Source organism: Rana temporaria, chromosome 1, assembly GCF_905171775.1.
Source record: "Rana temporaria chromosome 1, aRanTem1.1, whole genome shotgun sequence".
Classification (NCBI taxonomy): Eukaryota; Metazoa; Chordata; class Amphibia; order Anura; family Ranidae; genus Rana; species Rana temporaria.
Window position 1 is genome coordinate 181,244,546 of NC_053489.1, and position 20,633 is coordinate 181,265,178.

General features: G+C 44.9%; 1 protein-coding gene across 2 annotated transcripts in view; it reads left to right on the forward strand.

Annotated features, from left to right (window-relative positions):
- The window catches only part of LOC120933719 (MLX interacting protein), a 147,689-nt gene that overhangs the window by 103,853 nt on the left and 23,203 nt on the right, over positions 1–20,633 (forward strand). For both annotated transcript variants that reach the window (XM_040347076.1, XM_040347084.1), the window contains 3 exons: positions 2,336–2,445; positions 2,926–3,526; positions 17,262–17,383. In XM_040347076.1, coding sequence (XP_040203010.1) covers positions 2,336–2,445; positions 2,926–3,526; positions 17,262–17,383 — 833 coding nt within the window. The remainder of the gene's footprint in view (positions 1–2,335; positions 2,446–2,925; positions 3,527–17,261; positions 17,384–20,633) is intronic.

Consider the following 20,633-nt stretch of genomic DNA (forward strand, 5'->3'; position numbering starts at 1 on the left):
TAGCAGCCCAGGAGACGGGACTTCCTATTACAGATGCCGCCGAGTAAACAGGAGATTCTCCTGTATGTAATTAGACAGCACTCGTTCCCCCCTCCCTGTCCCCTCCGAGGCAGCGCCGATAAATACAGTATATATCCAAATGACCAGGGGGGCCACATTAAACTGGAACGGGGGCCGCAATCGGCCCCCGGGCCGGACTTTGGACATGCCTGGCATATACAGACTGATTCTACTGTTGTGTGTTTAGTAACACTTTAACTCCAGAAAAGGGTTATCCTTTAGAACTATATACCTAAACTTTGAAAGATTTGCCTTTTTTCTATTTTTGTGGATGTATACTTCCCTGTGTACCTGACTAAAGCATTGCAAATATAGAGACAGACTTATTGTATGGGGTTTTTTTTTTTACCTAGGGTATACATACCCTTTGGCATTATGGGAACCAAATCATGAGGGGTATGGTACTAAATTGTTAAAAGGCCCACTCGCACAAACCACCATCTGCTGAATCTTCAATTAAATGGGGTGCACAGCAAACTAAAAACAGATCATGCATGCAGAATTTTTTGGCATTGCAAAGCACGTGGGCTTCAGTTTAGAGTGCATGGCTCATTGCACCAACATTCGACCAGGGCAATAGGCGCCTACTGGGCCTTCCGACATCAAGCATCTGTCTCACAGGTGTGTAAGGCGGCGACCTGGTCGTCCGTTCACACTTTCACTAAGTTTTACAAGGTTGACGTGCATGCATCTGCGGATGCTTGCTTCGGCTGCAAAGTTTTGCAGGTGGCCATTTAAGGTTACAACTCCTCCGTTGAGGAGCTCTGTTTGTTTTTGGGGGTAGTTGGTTTGCTTGTTTTACCCACCACTCATTTTTTGGCGGGGGTGTTCTGCTGTCGGAAATGACATCTTACATTAAAGTGAGAAGTGGGGGGTGCTGATTTCTTACCTTTTCTCTCATGCAGCCAGCGAGTTGAAAAGCAGGAGCCGAAAATGACTTCTCACTAGGCGGGGCCTCTAGTAATTTGCGGGGCCCTAAGCGACTTGCATAGTGAGCCTATTGGGCGGATCGGCCCTGCACCCCCCTCACACTGCAGTTCCCAGTGTCCTGAAAGGGCAGGACTAGCTGTGGCCAGGTGTGGATTAACAAGCTATAGGCCTATAAATTGACTGACCATGCTGATGTCCACACCCTTCATTTTTCTTTTCACCCCACTATAGTACAAGCGGGTACACTGCTCTAAATTCAGGAGTAGTGCAGCATTGTTGCTGCCACAGCATCAAAGGTAGCTGAATTAGGTGGACTTCACTGGCAGGATCAACAGGTATTTGTGGGACTTCGCAGGGGGATGAAGAGAAAACTAAGTGCAGATGAACTTCTAATCTTTTTACTTTAACCACATGGTGACCAGCCGCAATCCTCTGTGGATGAGTGGCCTGTGTAGACAAAGCAACATACTGGTACGTCGCTGTCTACTTCCAGGTTTAGGATGCACCCCTACCCAGCTCCTGCTATGATTATACGATTCATGGCTGGGACATGCTGATCAGCTGTGTACAGAGGCGATTCAGTTTGCATGTGTTGCGCTTTACAAGTTTCTCACTCACAGCCCAGAGCTCTGTGTTGATATTCAACAGTGAGCTTGGTACAGAGAACCATCTCTGTATTTCTCATCCCTGCAAAGAAGGAATGAGAAAATTGGCAATCAGTTGGTAAAAGCAGCACACTGTATTCACATTACACATTGTTCGTCACATATTTAACACCTTGATCGCCCATGTTAACCCCTACCCAGCCAGTGTCATTAGTACAGTGACGTGTATATTATCGCTGTAGTCATGTCACTGGTGATGTCCGTGGCAATTGGTTCACCCCAGTGTCAAATTTTCCACCGCACTCCCATTCTAAACCATTGATCTCCGCCTTTTAGTATATATATATAAAATCAAAGACCTGTAGCAGAATGCATTTCGGGCAAACGTTTTTTCTTATTTGGATAGGTTTTTATAGCCGAAAGTAAAAAACAATTACTTTTCTTTATAAAATATCTGTCCTTTTCTTTTTTTTATATTGCAAAAAAGGCAAACAAATACCACCAAAGGAAAGCTCTATTTGTGTAAAAAATTATATAAATTGTGTTTGGGTAAAGCGCTGCATGACCGCACAATCGCCAGTTAAAGTAGCGCTGTTCTAAAGGGCAAAAAATGGCCTGGTAATGAAGTGGGTAAAATCTTCCGGAGCTGAAGTGGTTAAATTGCTTTTGCATTAGAACTGAATGTATTCAAGTTACCATATATAAATATCTAATTTTTTATTTATTTTTCCCTTTTTTAGATCTTTTCTCTGGCAACCGTCTGCCATCTTCTTTGTTTACTTCTGCCTCTTCTGTACCTGCTGTCCCACTGCCTGACCCTGCTTTGCATTCCTGTAACCAGACAATGGCGGTAAGGATAAGCAAGTTAAAAGAATTAAGAACTTCAGTTGTGGGGTGTTTTTTTTGTTTTTGTTTTTTTGTTTTTTGACTCGGCAGCTACAAATACTATAGCTGCTGGCTTTTCAAAACAATTAAAATAAATCGGGAACTTACCAGTGCATGGAGTCAAGCACTGTCCTTCCGCAGCCAGTTCCTCTTACTGCTGTGGGTTCCCATCACTGCCATCTTGGATTACGGGAGTTGACTTTGACTTCCTGATGAACAGCCGGTTCCCTGCTGAACTCTGCCACTCTCTGAATAGTCCTACAGCCTCCTGGGACATGTGATATGTCATGGGAAGGGGTAGGGCAAGGGTGTCTAACTTGCCTGGGCAATAATTGTAGTAGGCACCAATAAAATCTGTTCTCTGAGGGTCTATGGTGGGTCCACAAGAAACTAATTATAAAATTCTCTCTAGACTGCAAGGTGACCTTATTTTGCTGTTTTCCAGCCTCCTGGCTCGCCATCTAGCAACCTTGCACCTGTGAATCTTGATGAGGAGTTGATCCCATCCCCAGGTCCTCCTTCCATGCTTCCGCGAGTCCCTGAAGTGAGGAGGGAACGGGCATCCAGTCTGGGAAATATTTCTACTGTTCATGGACCAGTCAAGTTTAACTCGGACACTTCTATAAACAACAACCAGCATGGTTTCGTCCCAGTGTGCCCCCCTCCAGTTACGATTTTTCAGACGCCGCCTGGTCAACAAACGTTGTCTCGAAATCCTCGCCTGGCACCCCAGCCCTCTTTTGTTAGCCGGGACGCTGATAAGTTTCACATGTGTAATGCCTCAGTTATTACGCACACGGCCTCTGCCACCCTTACCCATAATCCTTCTGCAACTACCTTCAGTCAGAGCCAGAACCTTATTCTCACAACGCAGCGACACGTGCCTTGCAACATTTCAGTGCAAACTGCTGGGGTAATGCAACAGACTGCCCCCCAAACCCATGGGTACTTTACCATTTCAAGCTCGGGGGCTAAGCAGAAAAAGCAGCCTCCAAAAATTGTGCCTGCTCCTCAGCAAGAGACTGTATCTTTGCTTTTTACTCCTGGTAAGTGTTTGGGTTTCTGAGATTGCAGCCCTCAAGGGATTACTGTCAATCTGTTTATTTAAAAAAAAGTATGTTTTTTATGATTTAAATGAAATGTATAAAATGTACAGTTTGAAAGCTAAAATGAATGTTCTGCTACATGAAAATCCAGGCTGAGAATGCTGCCAACTAATCTGCCTTCTTACAGGATATGCACTACCATTTTTTCCTTTGTTTGGAGGGGCAAAGAAGTTTTATTCATGTTTCTTTTTTGGAATTCTAAGGGGCCCCTTTAATAGGAGCAGTATGGGCAAAACCTGGTTAAAACACCACGCATTAATTCATTGCAGTGTTTTTAGAATTGTGGCCTGTGCTTCCCTGGCTTGTGGACTCTGAAGATAGTGGCGTGCATTAAAACTTTGAGAGAAAAAAAAGCAGGATAGAGTTTGGTTGTGACTTTTGTCACATGGCTGGTATTGAGCCTGTATGAGTTCCTCCATAGCAAGTGGCTTGTTATGGGGACACTTGGAATGGAGCAGGAGCCAGGAGTTCCGGTACAGTTCCATTGTACAGAAAAGGCAACTATAACATGTTTACTTTCTGGCATTTCTCTCCTACATGTGAAAATCTTCATTTTTTTTTTTTTTTTTGCTAGAAAATTACTCTACAGCCCTCAAACATTATATATGCTTTTTTAGCAAAGACCCTAGAAAATAAAATTACGATTGTTGCAATTTATGTCACACGGTATTTTCGCAGCAGTTTATTTTTGGGTAAAAATATCAGATTGTACGCCAAGTAAATGGATACCTAACCTGTCGCACTTTAAAATTGCGTACACTTGTGTAATGGCAAACTATGATACTTAAAGATCTCCATAGGTGATGGTTTAAATATTTTACAAGTTATCAGTTTTGAGTTGGAGGTCTGGTGCTATAATTATTATTGCTCTTGCTATAACTCTTGCAACGATACCTCTCCTTGTAATGAGATTAGGGCATGACGGGTCCGCTTTATGGAGACATGTGAAGTCAATATGGAAAGCATGAGATTACTATTTTTTTTTTTTTTAATAAATATCTCCGCTTTCCAGGGGGGAAAAAAGGCAGTGTTTTACATCTGCCGGAGCCGGAAGTGACACCAGCCTCCCAGGATCATAGAGATGGTGCCTGTAAAAGCAATCCAGCCACTAGGCTGGCTTTTACAAGAGAGGAAATTCCTGTCTCAAGAGAGATTCCTGGGAAGATGCCTGTAGCTGCAGTGGTTAACTTTTTTTTTTTTTTTTGAGTGTTCATTCAATTTCATGATCGTTAGTGGGGTCAAATCGACATTCGCTACCAAAGTGAAAAAATTCAAGGAAGCAGGAAGGAGCGTTTTTGTTTTCTTGAATACAATGTTAACAGTTAATGTGTTTTTTGTTTTGGGGGGTGGGGGGGGGGGTCTTCACTCCAAAATTGATCGTCATCGAATGTACAGTACTGAGAATTTTCATATAAATGTATGCCAATCCATTAGTGTGCAGCCAGCTTAAAGGGGTTGTAAAGGTAAATCGGGACCGATTCCGAGTATTTGCGGGAGTACTTGTACTCCCGCAAATACCCCCGATACCGAAATAGAATACTTGCACCCCCCCGCCGTTACGCCGCATCCCGCCACCGTTACGCCGCATCCCCGCTGCCGCCGACTGGGTAATACAGGCGGGGAACATTACAGCTTTCATTTGAATAGCTGTAATGATTCGCGCCGCGTATAGACACTCCCCCTTGCTCGGGTGAACTGTCCAATGCCGAGCAAGGGGGAGTGTCTATACGCAGCGCGAATCATTACAACTATTCAAATGAAAGCTGTGATGTTCTCTGCGCGTGTTAACCAGTCGGCGGCAGCGGGGATACGGCGGGATGCAGGTAAGGGGGACATGGCTGGATATGGGGGGGGAGACATGGCTGGATATGGGGGGGGGGAGACATGGCTGGATATGGGGGGGGGGGGGAGACATGGCTGGATATGGGGGGGGGGGGAGACATGGCTGGATATGGGGGGGGGGAGAGACATGGCTGGATATGGGGGGGGGGGAGACATGGCTGGATATGGGGGGGGGGGAGACATGGCTGGATATGGGGGGGGGAGACTTGGCTGGATATGGGGGGGGAGACTTGGCTGGATATGGGGGGGAGATATGGGGGGGGGGACATGGCTGCATATGGGGGGGGGGGGACATGGCTGCATTTGGGGACACATTTAAAAAAAAGTATCGGTATTCGGTATCGGCGAGTACATGAAAAAAAAGTATCGGTACTTGTACTCAGTCCTAAAAAAGTGGTATCGGGACAACCCTACTAAATAGCTTCCTTTGCCTTAGTGTAGTCCTCCTTCACTTACCTCATCCTTCGATTTTTGCTTTTAAATGTCCTTATTTCTTCTGAGATATCCTCACTTCCTGTTCTTCTGTCTGTAACTCCACACAGTAATGCAAGGCTTTCTCCCTGGTGTGGAGTGTCGTGCTCGCCCCCTCCCTTGGACTACAGGAGAGTCAGGACGCCCACTAGCACACAGCTCCTTTCTCTATCTGCAATGTAGAGCGTCCTGACTCTCCTGTAGTCCAAGGGAGGGGGCGAGCACGACACTCCACACCAGGAAGAAAGCCTTGCATTACGGTGTGTAGTTACAGACAGAAGAACAGGAAGTGAGGATTTCTCAGAAGAAATAAGGACATTTAAAAGCAAAATGGAAGGATGAGGTAAGTGAAGGAGGACTGCACTAAGGTAAAGGAAGCTGTTTGGGAGAAAAAATTGTACCTTTTACAACCCCCTTAAGGCTCGTTCACACTGGAATGCAGTGCGGGAGAGGCCGCTTTCCCGTACGCTTCCCGCACAGTATTCCAATCTCGCTGCCCTTGCGATCTGCTGCGGGGGTCAGTTAAAAGTTAGCTACACCCCAAACGCAGTGCATTTGCCCACACCGGCTCGGAAGGTACAAAAGTGCTGTGCCTTTTAAAAAATCCTGCCTGAACTTTGGTGAGCAGCGATTTCCGCCCATTCAAAATGACGAATCGTGCAAATCATCAAGCATGATTCAAATGCAGTTAGTGTGAACGGGCCCTTAAACTTGTTAAAGACTTGGTTATTTTACACCTATAGTGTAGTATGTGTACACATGTGGTGAATGCTATTGGCTGTTCTGCTTGAACAGTGTATGCTTAGACGTTAAATTCATATTGTGGGATTAGCATGCACATATGCAGGTATTTCCATTGTCCCTTACACAATGTGGAAGTTTGGCTGAGGCCCTGGTGGCTGGAGCTTGACCTGGAAGTACATTTATGTATGGTTCAGTCTCTTCATGTGTCGTTGGCCTTGGTGATATTTTGCATTAACAATGGGGTGCTTATGTGTGACAGGTGTGCTGCAAGAAAACTGTTGCCCGTGGCAAACGCTTAAGGCCCACGGGCGGCTGTTCTGCCGCAATTAAAAGCATGTTTGTTTCTTTTGAAATTCAAGACTCCAGGCACAGCGATCAGCTGCATTTGTACACTGCGATTAGCTGCGTTTACATGCAGCTGCATTTAGCTGCGGTTGGCCATTGTCATCCCCATAGCAACCGTTTTTATTTTGATGTGCTTCCTGTTTCTTTTTCTTTTGTTCGCGCTGCTATCCGCAGCTGACACAGTGCACTGCGATTACCTGCAGGTATGTGCAGATAGCTGTGCAAAATCGGTCCTGGACGCAGTCAAATCTATTTTTTCTATCTGCACCAAACCGCATGTAACAAAACTGAAGCTAAACGCAGTGTGTGAATGGGGCCATAGGAAAGCATTGTGTGCGTTTTTAACTGCAGTAGATAACTTGAGAATCCTCAGCTAAAAGCACAATTCTATCCTTCCGTGTGAAAGGGTCCTTGCGTAGCCCTGCAGTCCACTTATTCCGATTTACACGTGGCAACAATGTTTTCATCTTGGCACATTTTTACACACAAGACCCATAATCCTACGTGTGTGTAGTGACACCTAGTGGTAGTTTATGTTCATGAATTTGTGTAACAGAGTTAAAGGGATTGTAAAGGTTTTTTTTTATTTTCTAAATGGGTTACTTTAAGCTAGTGCATTGTTGGTTCACTTACCTTTTCCTTCCATTTCCCTTCTAAATGTTTTCTTTGTCTGAAATTCTCACTTTCTGTTCCTCCTCAGTAAGCTGTTCTAAATGACTTTCCACCGCTCGGATGATGGTGAAAAGCTTACTGAGGAGAAACTCAAACAAAGGGGGAAAAAAAAACATTTAGAAGGGAAATCGAAGGAAAAGGTAAGTGAACCAACAATGCACTAGCTTAAAGGAACCAATTTAGAAAATAAACAAACCTTTACAACCCCTTTAAACGGGTTGTAAAGGAATTTTTTATTTTTTTTCATAATAAGCATCCTTTACCTGCAGACGTTTCTCTTTTCACTTCCTCATTGTTTGTTTTTGCTCAGAAGTTGCTCTATTTCTTCTCTGTTCTGTTCACTTCCTGCTTGTCTGATTTTACTGACCACCGTGATGGGAGGCTTTACTGCGGTGGTCAGTAACGTGCTCACCCCCTCCTGGGAACTATATCTGTGCGACAGGACGCTCTCTACGTGTTAGAGACCTCAAGGAGATGTGAATTGCTGGGTGTGCCGCAATACATACTGGGAAATGTAGTTCTTGCATGAATGAGCGCCGTAAACCAGGAAGTGAATGAAAGAACAGAAACTAGAACGCCGGGGGTGATATAGATGAAGGAATTTAATAGGTATTTACTTGTTTTTTTAACAGAATCATTACACTATTCTGTCTACCTGGCAGACATTAATTTTAGGCAAAAATTTTTTTTTCCCTTTACAACTCCTTTAGAGCTCAACTATACTCAAGTAGCTAATTGCATGGATACGGTTTAACCTGCCAAAGGATTTGTAATTCAGCCAGTTTTGTGATCCAGCGACTCTTGCCAGGCAGCACAGCCATGTCCTTGACCTTTGCTTCAGCCGTAGCTCCATTTAGTCAATAACAGACTTCATACTGGAGACTGAGGTCATCCCTTTGTTTACACTGTGATCCAGGGCACTTGTGCAGGCTCACTCCCGAGCTGCTCTGTCTGCCTCTATTGACACTTGGCCACACCCCACGCTACCTCATCTCAAAATTTGATTGACAGTAGGAGCCAATGGTTGTAAAGACTAAATAGTTTTTTACCTTCATGCATTTTCTGCATTAAGGTAATATGCACCCTCTGGCTCGGGAATGCACATGCAAGGGTGCCCCTTAACAGCTGGCTTGCTGAGGAGGCACTTGGAAGAAGCAGACAGAGGATTGCAAAATAGGCGGTATATGACCACCTGTGCAATATCAGGGCACAGAGTAGGTATGTATAACCTTTTTTTTTTAAGCAAAAAACCTAACCTTTTACTATTGCATTAACTTGCACTGTTGGATACTAGCTAAAAAATACATAAAAATATCAGTTTGTAGACGTTGTATAACTTTTTTGCGTAAACCAATCACTATACGCTTATTGGGATTTTTTTTATTTATTTTTTTTACCAAAAAACGTAAAGCACAATACATTTTGGCCTAAACTGATGAAGAAATTAGATTTTAAAAAAAAGAAAATATTGGGTATGTTTTTATAGCAGAATGTAAAAAAAAGTCTAAATTTTCAGCCTTTTAGTGCAAATAACCTGCAGAGGCGATCAAACGCCACCAAAATAAAGTTCCATTTGTAGGGAATGCATACATTTTATTTGGGTACATCGTTGCACAACCGCTCAATTGTCAGTTAAAGTAACGCAGTGCCATATCTCAAAGGCCTGGTTGTGAAAGGAGAGGGGTAAACCTTCTGGAGCTGAAGTGGTTAATAAGCCCTTTGTAGAGTAGTGTATTATCCCAACCTTTTTATAGAGAACTGTTCTTGTTCAGCAATCTGACACTTAATTTGTAAAGGCTTGTGGAAGAATTCAGACAGTGACCGAGGGCACAGTCATGTCTGTACTTATGTAACCTGAAGCTACATATTTTATGTAGTATAAAGGCCAGAGATCACTGAGGGAAGAGGCTCCCGATGTACTTGGAAGTAAAGATGCTGAAACTAGTGCTGGTGCCGATTACAATAAAGGGTGCGCCAACAATGGATGTATCTGATCCTTCCTAGTCTTCACCAGAATATTTAAAATCAACTTTTTAGGTACAAATTCTGCTTTTAGTAGCTGAATTTATCAATACTTTTTTAAAGTGGAGGTTCCACCTGAAAAAAAAAAATTTCCACCAGAAATCTAAAAAAGGAAAAAGAAAAAATGTTTTACTTGCCCTAAATAGCTGTTGCTATGCGGAAGTGCCGAATCTGCCTCTTCATCCTCCGGCGGATTCTCTTCTTCCTCCTACACTGGGTGTCTTCTTGTGAATGGGGCGCGCTGCATTCTGGGAACTGTGTGTGTCCCAGAAAGCAGCCAGCCCGTTCACAAAGCGCCGCGCTGATCGCGCATGCACAGTAGGAAACGGGCAGTGAAGCCGTACGGCTTCACTGCCAGTTTCCCTTTCTGTGGAGCTGCCAGGATCGGCCTCGGCGGGGGCCGACATCGCTGGCGGCTAGGACAGGTAAGTGTCCTAATTAAAAGTCAGCAGCTCCATTGTTATTAGCTGCTGACTTTTAATTTTTTATTTTTTTTTTGTAATGGAACCTCCGCTTTAAATGCTCCTGGTAAATGCTAACAATGACAGGTGATGTAGGAACTAGGGGCGCACTGAATGGAAATTTTGGTACTGAAAATGGATAGACTAGGCCAGGGATATGCAATTAGCGGACCTCCAGCTGTTGCAAAACTACAAGTCCCATCATGCTTCTGACTCTGGTGTCATGCTTGTGGCTGTCAGAGTCTTGCTATGCCTCATGGGAATTGTAGTTCTGCAACAGCTGGAGGTCCGCTAATTGCATATCCCCGGACTAGGCCGAAAACAGATACCGAAAATGACCGATTTTAAATAATTATATTTTTATATGTATTCAACTTTTTAATATCAATTTTAAACTCATATGAATTTGGCCATTATTGGCACCTTTTTTAGTGCAAGAAAAGTCAAGAAAAATGCAGTCTCTAACCATCTCTTGTATCATGTCTGCAGTCTCTAACACACTGCTAATAGTATTAGCAAATTTCCCATTTGGTGCACCTCTAGCAGCCTCGCCAGTGCCTATAATATGCAGCCTACCTGTGCCCAGCAGCCTCACCAGTGCCTGTCATATTCGGCCTGTCTGTGGCCGGATCAGAGCGGCGATCTCTGTGTGTCATGGAGATTTGAATTGCCCGGGCCGCAGTAACAATGTCCTACTTCCTATGGTCACGTCACACTGATTCAATGTCCTGCCACAGGATCAGTGTGCTGTCCATCACAGGAGGCGGGACATTGTTACTGCGGTCCATGCAATTAAACTCCTTGACACGCGGAGAGCAGGGAGGGTGGAGGACTGGGTGTGCCAGGATGACACTCCCACAATGGGCGGCACTCAGGGCGGACCACGCTCCTTTTCGGCATTGGCACTTAGGATCATCTTGTATTTTTTAGAGCCATGTAGAGCTTAAGGGCTCATACACAGAATGTTTTTACAGCTGCTATTAGGGGCGTCTGACTTCTTTTGTAACTTCCTCTATATGCCCCTACATGTTGGCCTGTGTGTCCATGCACACGTAAATTTTCCGAGGCATAAGCGTTTAGGGGCAGTAGAAAAGAAACAGTCTGTCCAGGATCAGAGGCTGTTGAACATTTGTTGGGTGGCAAAAATGTGAATGCAATCTATACAATAGGGCAGGGATATGCAATTAGCGGACCTCCAGCTGTTGCAGAACTACAAGTCCCATGAGGCATAGCAAGACTGACAGCCACAAGCATGACACCAAGAGGCAGAGGCATGATGGGACTTGTAGTTTTGCAACATCTGGAGGTCCGCTAATTGCATATCCCTGCAATAGGGTGTGAACCTCTGGGGGGGAATCTAGGATGGAACAGGACCTGGGGGTCCTAGTAGATACTCGGCAAAGGCATGCGATGCCAAGCTGCTGCTAACAAAGCAAACAGAATATTGGCATGCATTAAAAAAGGAATTAACTCCAGGGATAAAGCAATAATTCTCCCACTCTATGGCATACTCCGGCCGCACCTGGAGTATGCCATCCAGTACTGGAAATGGAGCGAGTACAAGAAGGGCAACAAAGCTAATAAAGAGTCTGGAGAATATTGGTTATGAGGAAAGATTGCGAACACTGAACTTATTCTCTCTGTAGAAGACGCTTGAGAGGGGATAGGATTTCAATTTACAAATACCATACTGGTGACCCCACAATAGGGATAAAACTTTTTTGTGGAAGGACGTTTAATAAGACACACGGGCACTCCTTAAAATTGGAAGAAAAAATGCTTAATCTACGTAGACATAGAGGGTTGCTTACTGTAAGAGCGGAAGGAATGTGGAATTCCCTTCCACAGGCGGTGGTCTCAGCAGGGAGCATTGATGGTCTCAAAAAGCTATTGGATAAGCACTTGAACGACCGCAACATACAGGGATATACAATGTATTATTGACATATAATTACACACCTAGGATGGACTTGTGTCTTTTTGTCAACCTCGCCTACTATGTAACTGTAAAAACTAAATGCTGCTAAACACTTAGATATTTGCCTTCTACCCCGGCGCCGACATAATTGGCGCATGTGCACTGAAGAAAGGGCACGTTCCGTGCAGTTTCTATGGTGCTTGTGCCATGACCGTCGGCTCCAACACGCATGAACCCTTCAGATGTCGATTCGGAGTGCTGGACACAGGTTTTAATGGGAGTACAGATAAGAGTTTACAAGTAAATGTTGTCCATGTACACTCACAAGCCACTTTATTAGGTACACCTTGCTAGTATTGGGTTGGACCTCCTTTTGCCCTCAGAAACTGCCTTAATTCTTTGTGACATAGATTCAACAAGGTGTTGGAAACATTCCTCAGATTTTGGTCCATACTGACACGATAGCATCACACAGTTGCTGCAGATTTGTCGACTGCACATTCATAATGCGAATCGCCCGTTCCACCACATCCCAAAGGTGCTCTATGGGATTGAGATCTGGTGACTGTGGAGGCCATTGGAGTACAGTGAACTGTCATGTTCAGGAAACCAGTGGTGAGGAGATTTGGGCTTTGTGACATTGTGCATTATCCTGCTGAAAGTAGTCATAACGGGATGGCCATGGTCACCAACAATACTCGGGTAGGCCGTGGTGTTTCAGCGATGTTCAGTTGGTACTATGGGGTCCAAAGTGTGCCCTGAAAATACCCCCACATCATTATACCACCTCAGCCTGAAACGTTGATACAAGACATGATGGATCCATGCTTTCATGTTTATGCCAAATTTTGACCCTACCATCTGAATGTCATAGCTGATATCGAGACTCCTCAGACCAGGCAACATTTGTTCCAATCTTCTATTGTCCAACTTTGGTGAGCCTGTGCGAATTGTAGCCTCAGTTTCCTGTTCTTAGCTGACAGGAGTGGCACCTGGTGTGGTCTTCTGCTGCTGTAGCCCTACTTGTAGGCTCAATGTGTTGTGCGTTCAGAGGTGGTATTCTGCATACCTTCATTGTAACAAGTGGCTATTTCAATTACTCTTGCCTTTCTATCATCTGGAACCAGGTTGCCCATTCTCCTCAGACACCAACAACATTTTCCTCCACACAAGTGCCGCTCACTGGATTTTTTTTTTTTTTTTAACCACTCTCTTTGAACCCTAGCGATGGTTGTGTGTGAAAAGATCATATTTTTAAAATACTCAGACCAGCCCGTTTGGCACCAACAACCATGCTATGTTTAAAGTCACCCAAACCCCCCCCCCCCCCCCCCCTATTCGTTTGCATGCTGCACCATTGGTCTGCTGTCCCCCCTATTCCTGAGAACCCAGCAGACATTTTAATAGATTTTATGCCTTATTTCTTTTATATCAGAAGCTAGGCTAGATTTTACAGTTTTGATGGAAACGGTGTTCAGTGATTTTTTTTTTATTTAATTGTTTCCTTCAAATCTACAGCTGTAGCTTATTAAAGAGGGCCTATAGTAAAATCGCCTACATTTTTATAGCCCCTTTACCCCCCCTAAATTCATATCTATCTATCTCTCTAATAAAACATTTTATTGGCCAGGAACCCCTTACAGTAGCGATTATTTTCTCTTTTTGAACTCGTTTTTTTAACCCCGTTATGTTACCAAACATCTCAGGCCTGGGGTCACACCTCTGTTTTTTGGAGCTTTTTGCAGAAACACACTACAGTTCATTTACATGTTTTCCTATGGGACACGTTCACATCCATGATTTTTTTTCAGCTGCTGCGTATTTGGAAAGGACAAGGAGTTTTTAACGCAAAACAGTGCTATTTTTATTTATTTTTTTGTTCAATGTACTTCAATGGAGAAGCTGCAGAAAAGCATGTAATGTGTTTTTGTGGCAATTTGTGTTTTGTAATCTGCCCAGCAACAAATTGGCCAAAAAACAAATAAAAAAAATGCGATTTTTTTATTTTTTTTGTAAGGCTATTAATCGAAGCAATAATCGGCCAACTAATCGATTATGAAAATAATCGTTAGTTGCAGCACTAGTTATATGTCCGTGTGCCAGGGCTGACAGCCGCACCGTAACCGCGCGGGAGATGGGTCTGTCAGGGATGCTCCCAGCGAGTCCTCGCAGGACAGGTAAGTAGCAGCCCCTGCTACGGCTGGGCATTCCCGGGGAGGTTTCCACCCTTCCTTTTTTCTCTCCCTCCCTTCCCTCCTCCCTATGCTCTGGGAGCTAGGCTGCCTGCACTGCCAGGGGTCCTCTTGGGGGGGGGGGGGCGCTCCATCCACTAGCAGGGGGCTGCGTTGCGGGGTCCGCTCGCCTTGGGGGTGCTGTCCGGCTGCCATGTGCGGGCGCGGGCCCCGGGTGTTCGCTGCCACGTGTGCTTGTTTTTTTTAATTTCATTTTTCTTTACATGCGGGCGGTAGCCATTTTAGCATCACCCGGCGCTGTTTTGCTCGGCGGCCATTTTCTTGAAGCTCCATGCCTTTTCTTACAGGGCGGCCGCTCGGCGTGCATTTTGTGAGTGAGATTTGCCTCTAGTGTTAGTACGTACAGCGCAAACGGCCTGGACACACTGCAGAGACAGAGTGACACGGGTTACTGTAGTGGGAACACCTCTGGTGGGAGAGGCGGACGGCAGCAGTGCGGTAACAGTTTTCGGGTGGTGAGTCCTCTGGGGTATGCCCTTGTCTCTGTGGCGGCTAGGAGGGTCAGCTGTGCACCTTGTCTCACGTCCCTGGGGGTGTCAGACACGTGGGTCAGCATGGCGTCGGAAGCGGAAGCCTCTTCCCCAGTCATACCCGAGTTGGAAACTGGTGCACCTGCTGGTTCTGTGGACGCTATGTCTGCGATCCTGGAGGCCTTTGTTGCCAGGGTAGAAGCGGAGCATGGGCGACGGGGGTAAAGAAACACCATCTTCCGGGGACAACTGACACTGAATCAAGCCCAGCTGCGGCTCCTGGTTCTGATGTGTCAGAGGATGTGGACCTCTACCGTTCGGAGAGTGAGGATGACTCCGGGTAAGCGCATGAGAGGGCACTTGTAGGAGCACTTATCACCATGGTGCGGGATACTCTTAAGGAGGAGATGTCGGTTCCTTTCGTGTTCCGTAAGCCAACCGCGCTGCTAAGGTGTTTCCTTGTGTACCTTATTTGGATAAGATTTTGTACCAGGAATGGGACAGGCTGCAAAGGGTCTTTTCGGCCCCAAAATCTTTAGAGGTCTGTTACCCATTTGAGGAGAATTTCCTGAAAAAATTTACTTCTCCCCCGATAGTGGACCCCCCGTGTCCAGACTAAACAAGGTGACCACAATTCCGGTGGAAGGGGCTCCTGCTTTCAAGGACCCCGCGGACAGGAGAGCTGAGGCAGTGGCCCGCTCTCTGTTCACCGTGGTGGAGTCAGCAGTGTGTCCTGCTGTGGCCGGGGGCCCTGGTGTCGCAGACGCTTACAGAATGGGCAAAAATGTTGCACCAAGGGTTAAAGGAACATCAGGCTCCCCTGGACTGTGTGGAACTGGTTGACCAGTTGGTCCCTTAAGTTTGTTTGCGAGTTGGCCTTGGATACTATTCCCTTGCTGTCCAGGGCCTCAGTCTATGCGGTGCTGTTGCGCCGCCTGATCTGGCTAAAACGTTTGTCTGCGGACCAATCTTCTAAGAAAGCTTTGTTGGATTTACCTTTTAAGGGTGAGAGGCTTTTTGGAGCCTCTCTGGATGACATTATCAAAGATGCCACGGGAGGTAAGGGCACTCCCGTAATCCAGAAAGGGTAAGGAGCCACGTTGTAGGCAAGGATCCTCCTTCACCGCTCATAAGCGTTTTTTCTGTCCGCCCAGTGCTGCGGGTAAACGCTCCCAGGCCGATTAAAACGCCTGCTGAAGGAAAAAAGCGTCCCTGGTTTTGCAAGCCTGTGGACAAATCTGCGTCTGCATGAAGGTCTGCCCCGCCCAAATTTTGGTTGGGGGGCCGTCTTTGCGGCTTGGTGGATGTCCCTACTTTCCGACCGGTGGTTTGCGAGGTTGTTTCCTCAGGGTACAAGGTAGTCGGTGGTCGGTGTTGGTCTAGGGGCTCTGGATCGTGTCGGTATGGGGAAAGCATTTGTGGTGTCAGTCGTGTGTTGTTTTTTTCTTACAAAATGTTTTTTTTTTTTTTTTAATCAGCCCTGTTGGGGGCTTTGGTGACATGTCAGGGGTCTAAACAGATTCCCCAGTCCTTTTCTCTGCACAGAAGATGAATGGGCAGGAGACAGAGGCTCCTCTCCATTCATAAACTGAAGCAGAGTAACACGCAGGACACAGAGCGATCGGTAACGAATGTTCTGTGTCCCGTTCAGAAAAGAGGGCCTGGTAATTGACATACAAGCTCCTTCCTCCGCTCTCCATCCTGACCGATCACCCCCGCGCGCCCACCCCCCCCCCCCCTTCGCAGCCCTCCGGGGAGGAGAGGGGTGGAGGGGGAAGACACGGCGGGATGTGGACACATGGAGGGTGCCAGAAAAGAAGGTTGGTGGAGGAGGAAGACAGACACTCGGGATGATCGCTGCAGCAGAGACAGCTGTGAACACCATCCCCCATGCATGGCTTTTGAAAGCCATGGAAGGGAGAGGAGAAGCGGCTGATGAAAAGCCATGCAGGGGGATGGTGTTCACAGCTGTCCCTGCTGCACCGCTCACCCCCGAGTGTCACTGGACATTCACATGTGGGTAGCATTGACAGGGGGGCCGTGAGCGTGCTCTGCCTCTTCTGCACGCTCTGGCCAAGGGGAGTGTAGAGGTGGGCAGGGAGTCTGCTGGCATCACAACTCCGCCCACCGAGTGCTGAAAAACAGACCTGCCAACTGGATCTGCAGTTTTGGGGGGCTTTAAACAGCTAAACTGGAGATATTTGACAGGTAAGGATACATGCAGGAGCCGCTTATATCCTTATAGATCAGCACTATGGCAGTAGTTTAGAAAGGATAAGAGTGGGTTTACGTCCACTTTAACTCTACCCTGTAAATTGGACTTTTATTTTTCAGTTTTATATCTCCTGTGTTTTTTTTTTGTTTTGTTTTTTTCATTTAATTTCACATAGAAAACTATTGCATTAATGTTGCTTTCTTTGTGAACATGTTTGTATATTTTGCTGCACCTTATGTTTAACCTGCAGTCATGTCTTTCAGCATCGTTTTCAGGTCAGACTCAAGCTGTGATAGTATCTCCAGCCTCCCTTAAGTCAGACACCATGCTGGCACCAAGAATTACTCAGTCCAGTGTTGTAATTGCACCAGCAGGCCTTACAAGGGTAAGTAACTGATTTTAGTATTGAAACAGATTAATGTCAAACTCTTCCTTGCGGGAAAAACGTTTCTGTCAGTAATGGTTTTCAAGAAATGTAATTGGTACGAAAAAAACACAATACGAAAATCAGAAGTAAAATTTCATTTGAACGATCTGCCGATTTTCAGATCGTTAGTACGGTGCTTTCGACGGCCGATTACGTTTTTGTTTTTCGTCCGACAAAAGCTGGATGTGCAGACTATAACATTTTATATAAAATTGTTGTACGTCAGGGATTTGTAATTAGCGGACCTCCAGCTGTTGCAGAACTACAAGTCCTATGAGGCAAAGCAAGACTGACAGCCACAAGGACGACACCCAGAGTCAGAGGCATGATGGGACTTTTAGTAGTTTTGTAACAGCTGGAGGTCCACTAATTGCATTTCCCTGTTGTACGTGAACTCTATGTCCCGATTTTTCGTTTTTAATTAGGTTTTCGTCCGAATTAAAACTTAAAGGGAGTTCCGGCCACAATTTCACTTTTTAAATATAAATACCCCATGTAATACACAAGCTTAATGCATTCTAGTAAAGTTAGTCTGTAAACTAAGGTCCGTTTTGTTAGGTTGTTACAGCATTTAGACACTTTATAAAATAGAAATTGACTGGGGCCATCTTAAGTGTGTGCATCATGAAGCCAAGACTGTATGACTTCCTGGATTTCAGCCTTGCAAATCTCGCACATGCTCAGTGCTGCACAAGCAGTGTCAGATCAGGTTTCAGCACCTGTGCTGTCCAAGTCACATGATTCTTTGAGACTGGGGAATGCACAGACTCCTGGAAAGTTACACCCACTACATTCCCAGGAGTCTGTGTGGTGTAGGTTAGGAAGCATTAAGCACCTAGGTGCAGGAAGTGGGAAGATTAACTATTCTGCCTAGCAACAACATTTTGAAGGCATCTAAAAAAAAAAAAATTTTTTTCGTAAAGGACTAATGACATTTTTTTTAAAACTACTGATGTAATGTTATATTTATGGGTGGAACTCCACTTTAAGTGCAAGACTACGCGTGCTCAAATGAAAGAAAACATACAAAACACTTCAACACGTTACGCCACTTCTGAAGTTGTATTCTGTCATACGAGAAATTTCCTATGACGAGTAACCTCTTCACTTTTGACATGAGACTAGCATGCCACAAAAAATGGACGAACGGTCGTCCAAAAATCTGATCGTGTGTAAGAGGCTTTGGGGCCCATTCACACCAACAGGCAAGCGTTCTGTTCTTTATAACGCACCCTATATGTCTTGTGTTGGACACTCTTCCTCAGCTAGGTCTCCTCTGGGGATTACTAGGGGTTCCTTTAGTCAAACTGATCTCCCAATGTAGAAATTGCTCTAAATTTTACAATTCTAGGAATGGAATTGATGGAATGATGCAGGTTTGGAAAATTATTTGATTTTACTTTTGCAATAGTTTTTTATTTTGTTCAAAGGAACATATTCGTTTATAAATGTCGGGCATAGTTTTAAACTATAAAAAAAAAGTCTTCTGACATGGTCAAGAAGACAATCGGGGATCCCAAATCCCTTACCGCTGTTTCAGCTCAAGTTGAGGCCAGGGGCACCTTCCATCCGATTTTTATATCCCCAAAAACATTTCAATGATTAAGAGGGGGTTTTGGAGCACTTCCTCACTGCCAGACCAAGTTGTCCAACTGGGCAACACTGAAAATGTACCACTCACGAAGGACAGTGAGGGGGGGACATTTTTGGGGGGATCCTTCATTGTTAATATGGGTGTGAGAGAGACTTTAAATAGACTAATATAAACACTGAGCTTTAGGAAAGTTGCTCATAAATATCTAGAGATGGGGACTGGTTTTAAACAAAAATAGACAGGAATAGTTTAACAAAGTAATCGTATACGTTTGTTCTACCACTTCTCCCTGGGTGGACATCATATGACCTCCTGGGGTTTAAGTGGTGATACAGTATCAACATTTTCAGCCAGCGATGCTTTCATGTAGAAGTGATTTGACTGGTTACTGTATATACTCGAGTATAAGTCGAGTTTTTCAGCCCTTTTTTCTAGGGCTGAAAATACCCCCCTCGGCTTATACTAGAGTCAGTGTACCTGAAGGGCTGCGGGCGTCCATTGTTTAAAATTTGCAGCTTCCCCCTGGTCCTGTGATAAGTGTTTGAAAATGTGTTCAGTGTTCCGCCTATCATGGACGTTCTCTCATCCTCGGACTCAGTTTCCCAGCAGACACTGTGTTCAGTGTTCTGCTTATCGTGGACGTCCTCTTGTTTGAGGATGAAAGAATATCCATGATTGGCTGAACACTAAACATGGTGTCTGCTGGGAAACTGAGTCAGAGGATGAGAAGACGTCCGTGATAGGCAGAACACTGAACATCGTGTCAAATGCCTATCGCGCAAATTTCAAACAATGGACGCCCGCAGCCTGTCAAGAATTTCAGGTACGCTGCAAATAAGCACAGTGAGGTGTGCAAATGGGCATTGTTGACCCTCTTTTCCACTTACAGTAGCTGCTGCATTCTCACCCTAGGCTTATACTCGAGTCAATAATTTTTCCCATTTTTTTTTTTTTTTTTACCATTTTTTTGTGGTAAAATTAGGTGCCTTGCCTTATACTCGAGTATATATGGTATATAGCCAGTCAAGCGCTTCAGGTGGCAGAAGGGGGTATTGCCAAATTCTACAACCAACTACAAATGACTACCAGTGTAAGAGGGCACTTTCCCACTGACCTGTAATGTTTGTGGTCACTTCTGCATTCACCTCCAGTGCAAAAGGGGCTTTTCTCAGGTATTCTCAATGTGAAGTGGCATTAATCTGCTGACCACTATTGTACCACTTCTACATTCACAGGAGGAATTAGACTTTTTTCAGTTTCAGCCATCACATTATTCATTCATAGAGCAAGGATGCATTGTACGATTTATGCTTAATTCCTTGTCTGATTTAAAATATTCAACTGCTTACTGTTCATGCTTTTTTAACTATATGAAATATAGGTTGAATAGTTTTACCAGGTGTTCTCTGAGACCTTAAAATGATTTCAAGTGTTCTTCTAGGGTAAAAGGTTAAGAGGCGCTGGTATAGGGGCGTTGCAATGCATTCTTGCAACATGTCGCACTATTTTATTTATCAAATTTTTACAGAAATTCATTTAACTCTACATACTGCAGTTTGCACTGCACAACACACTTCTACTTTAGTGCATAAAAAAATGCAGCGTGTTGAACTC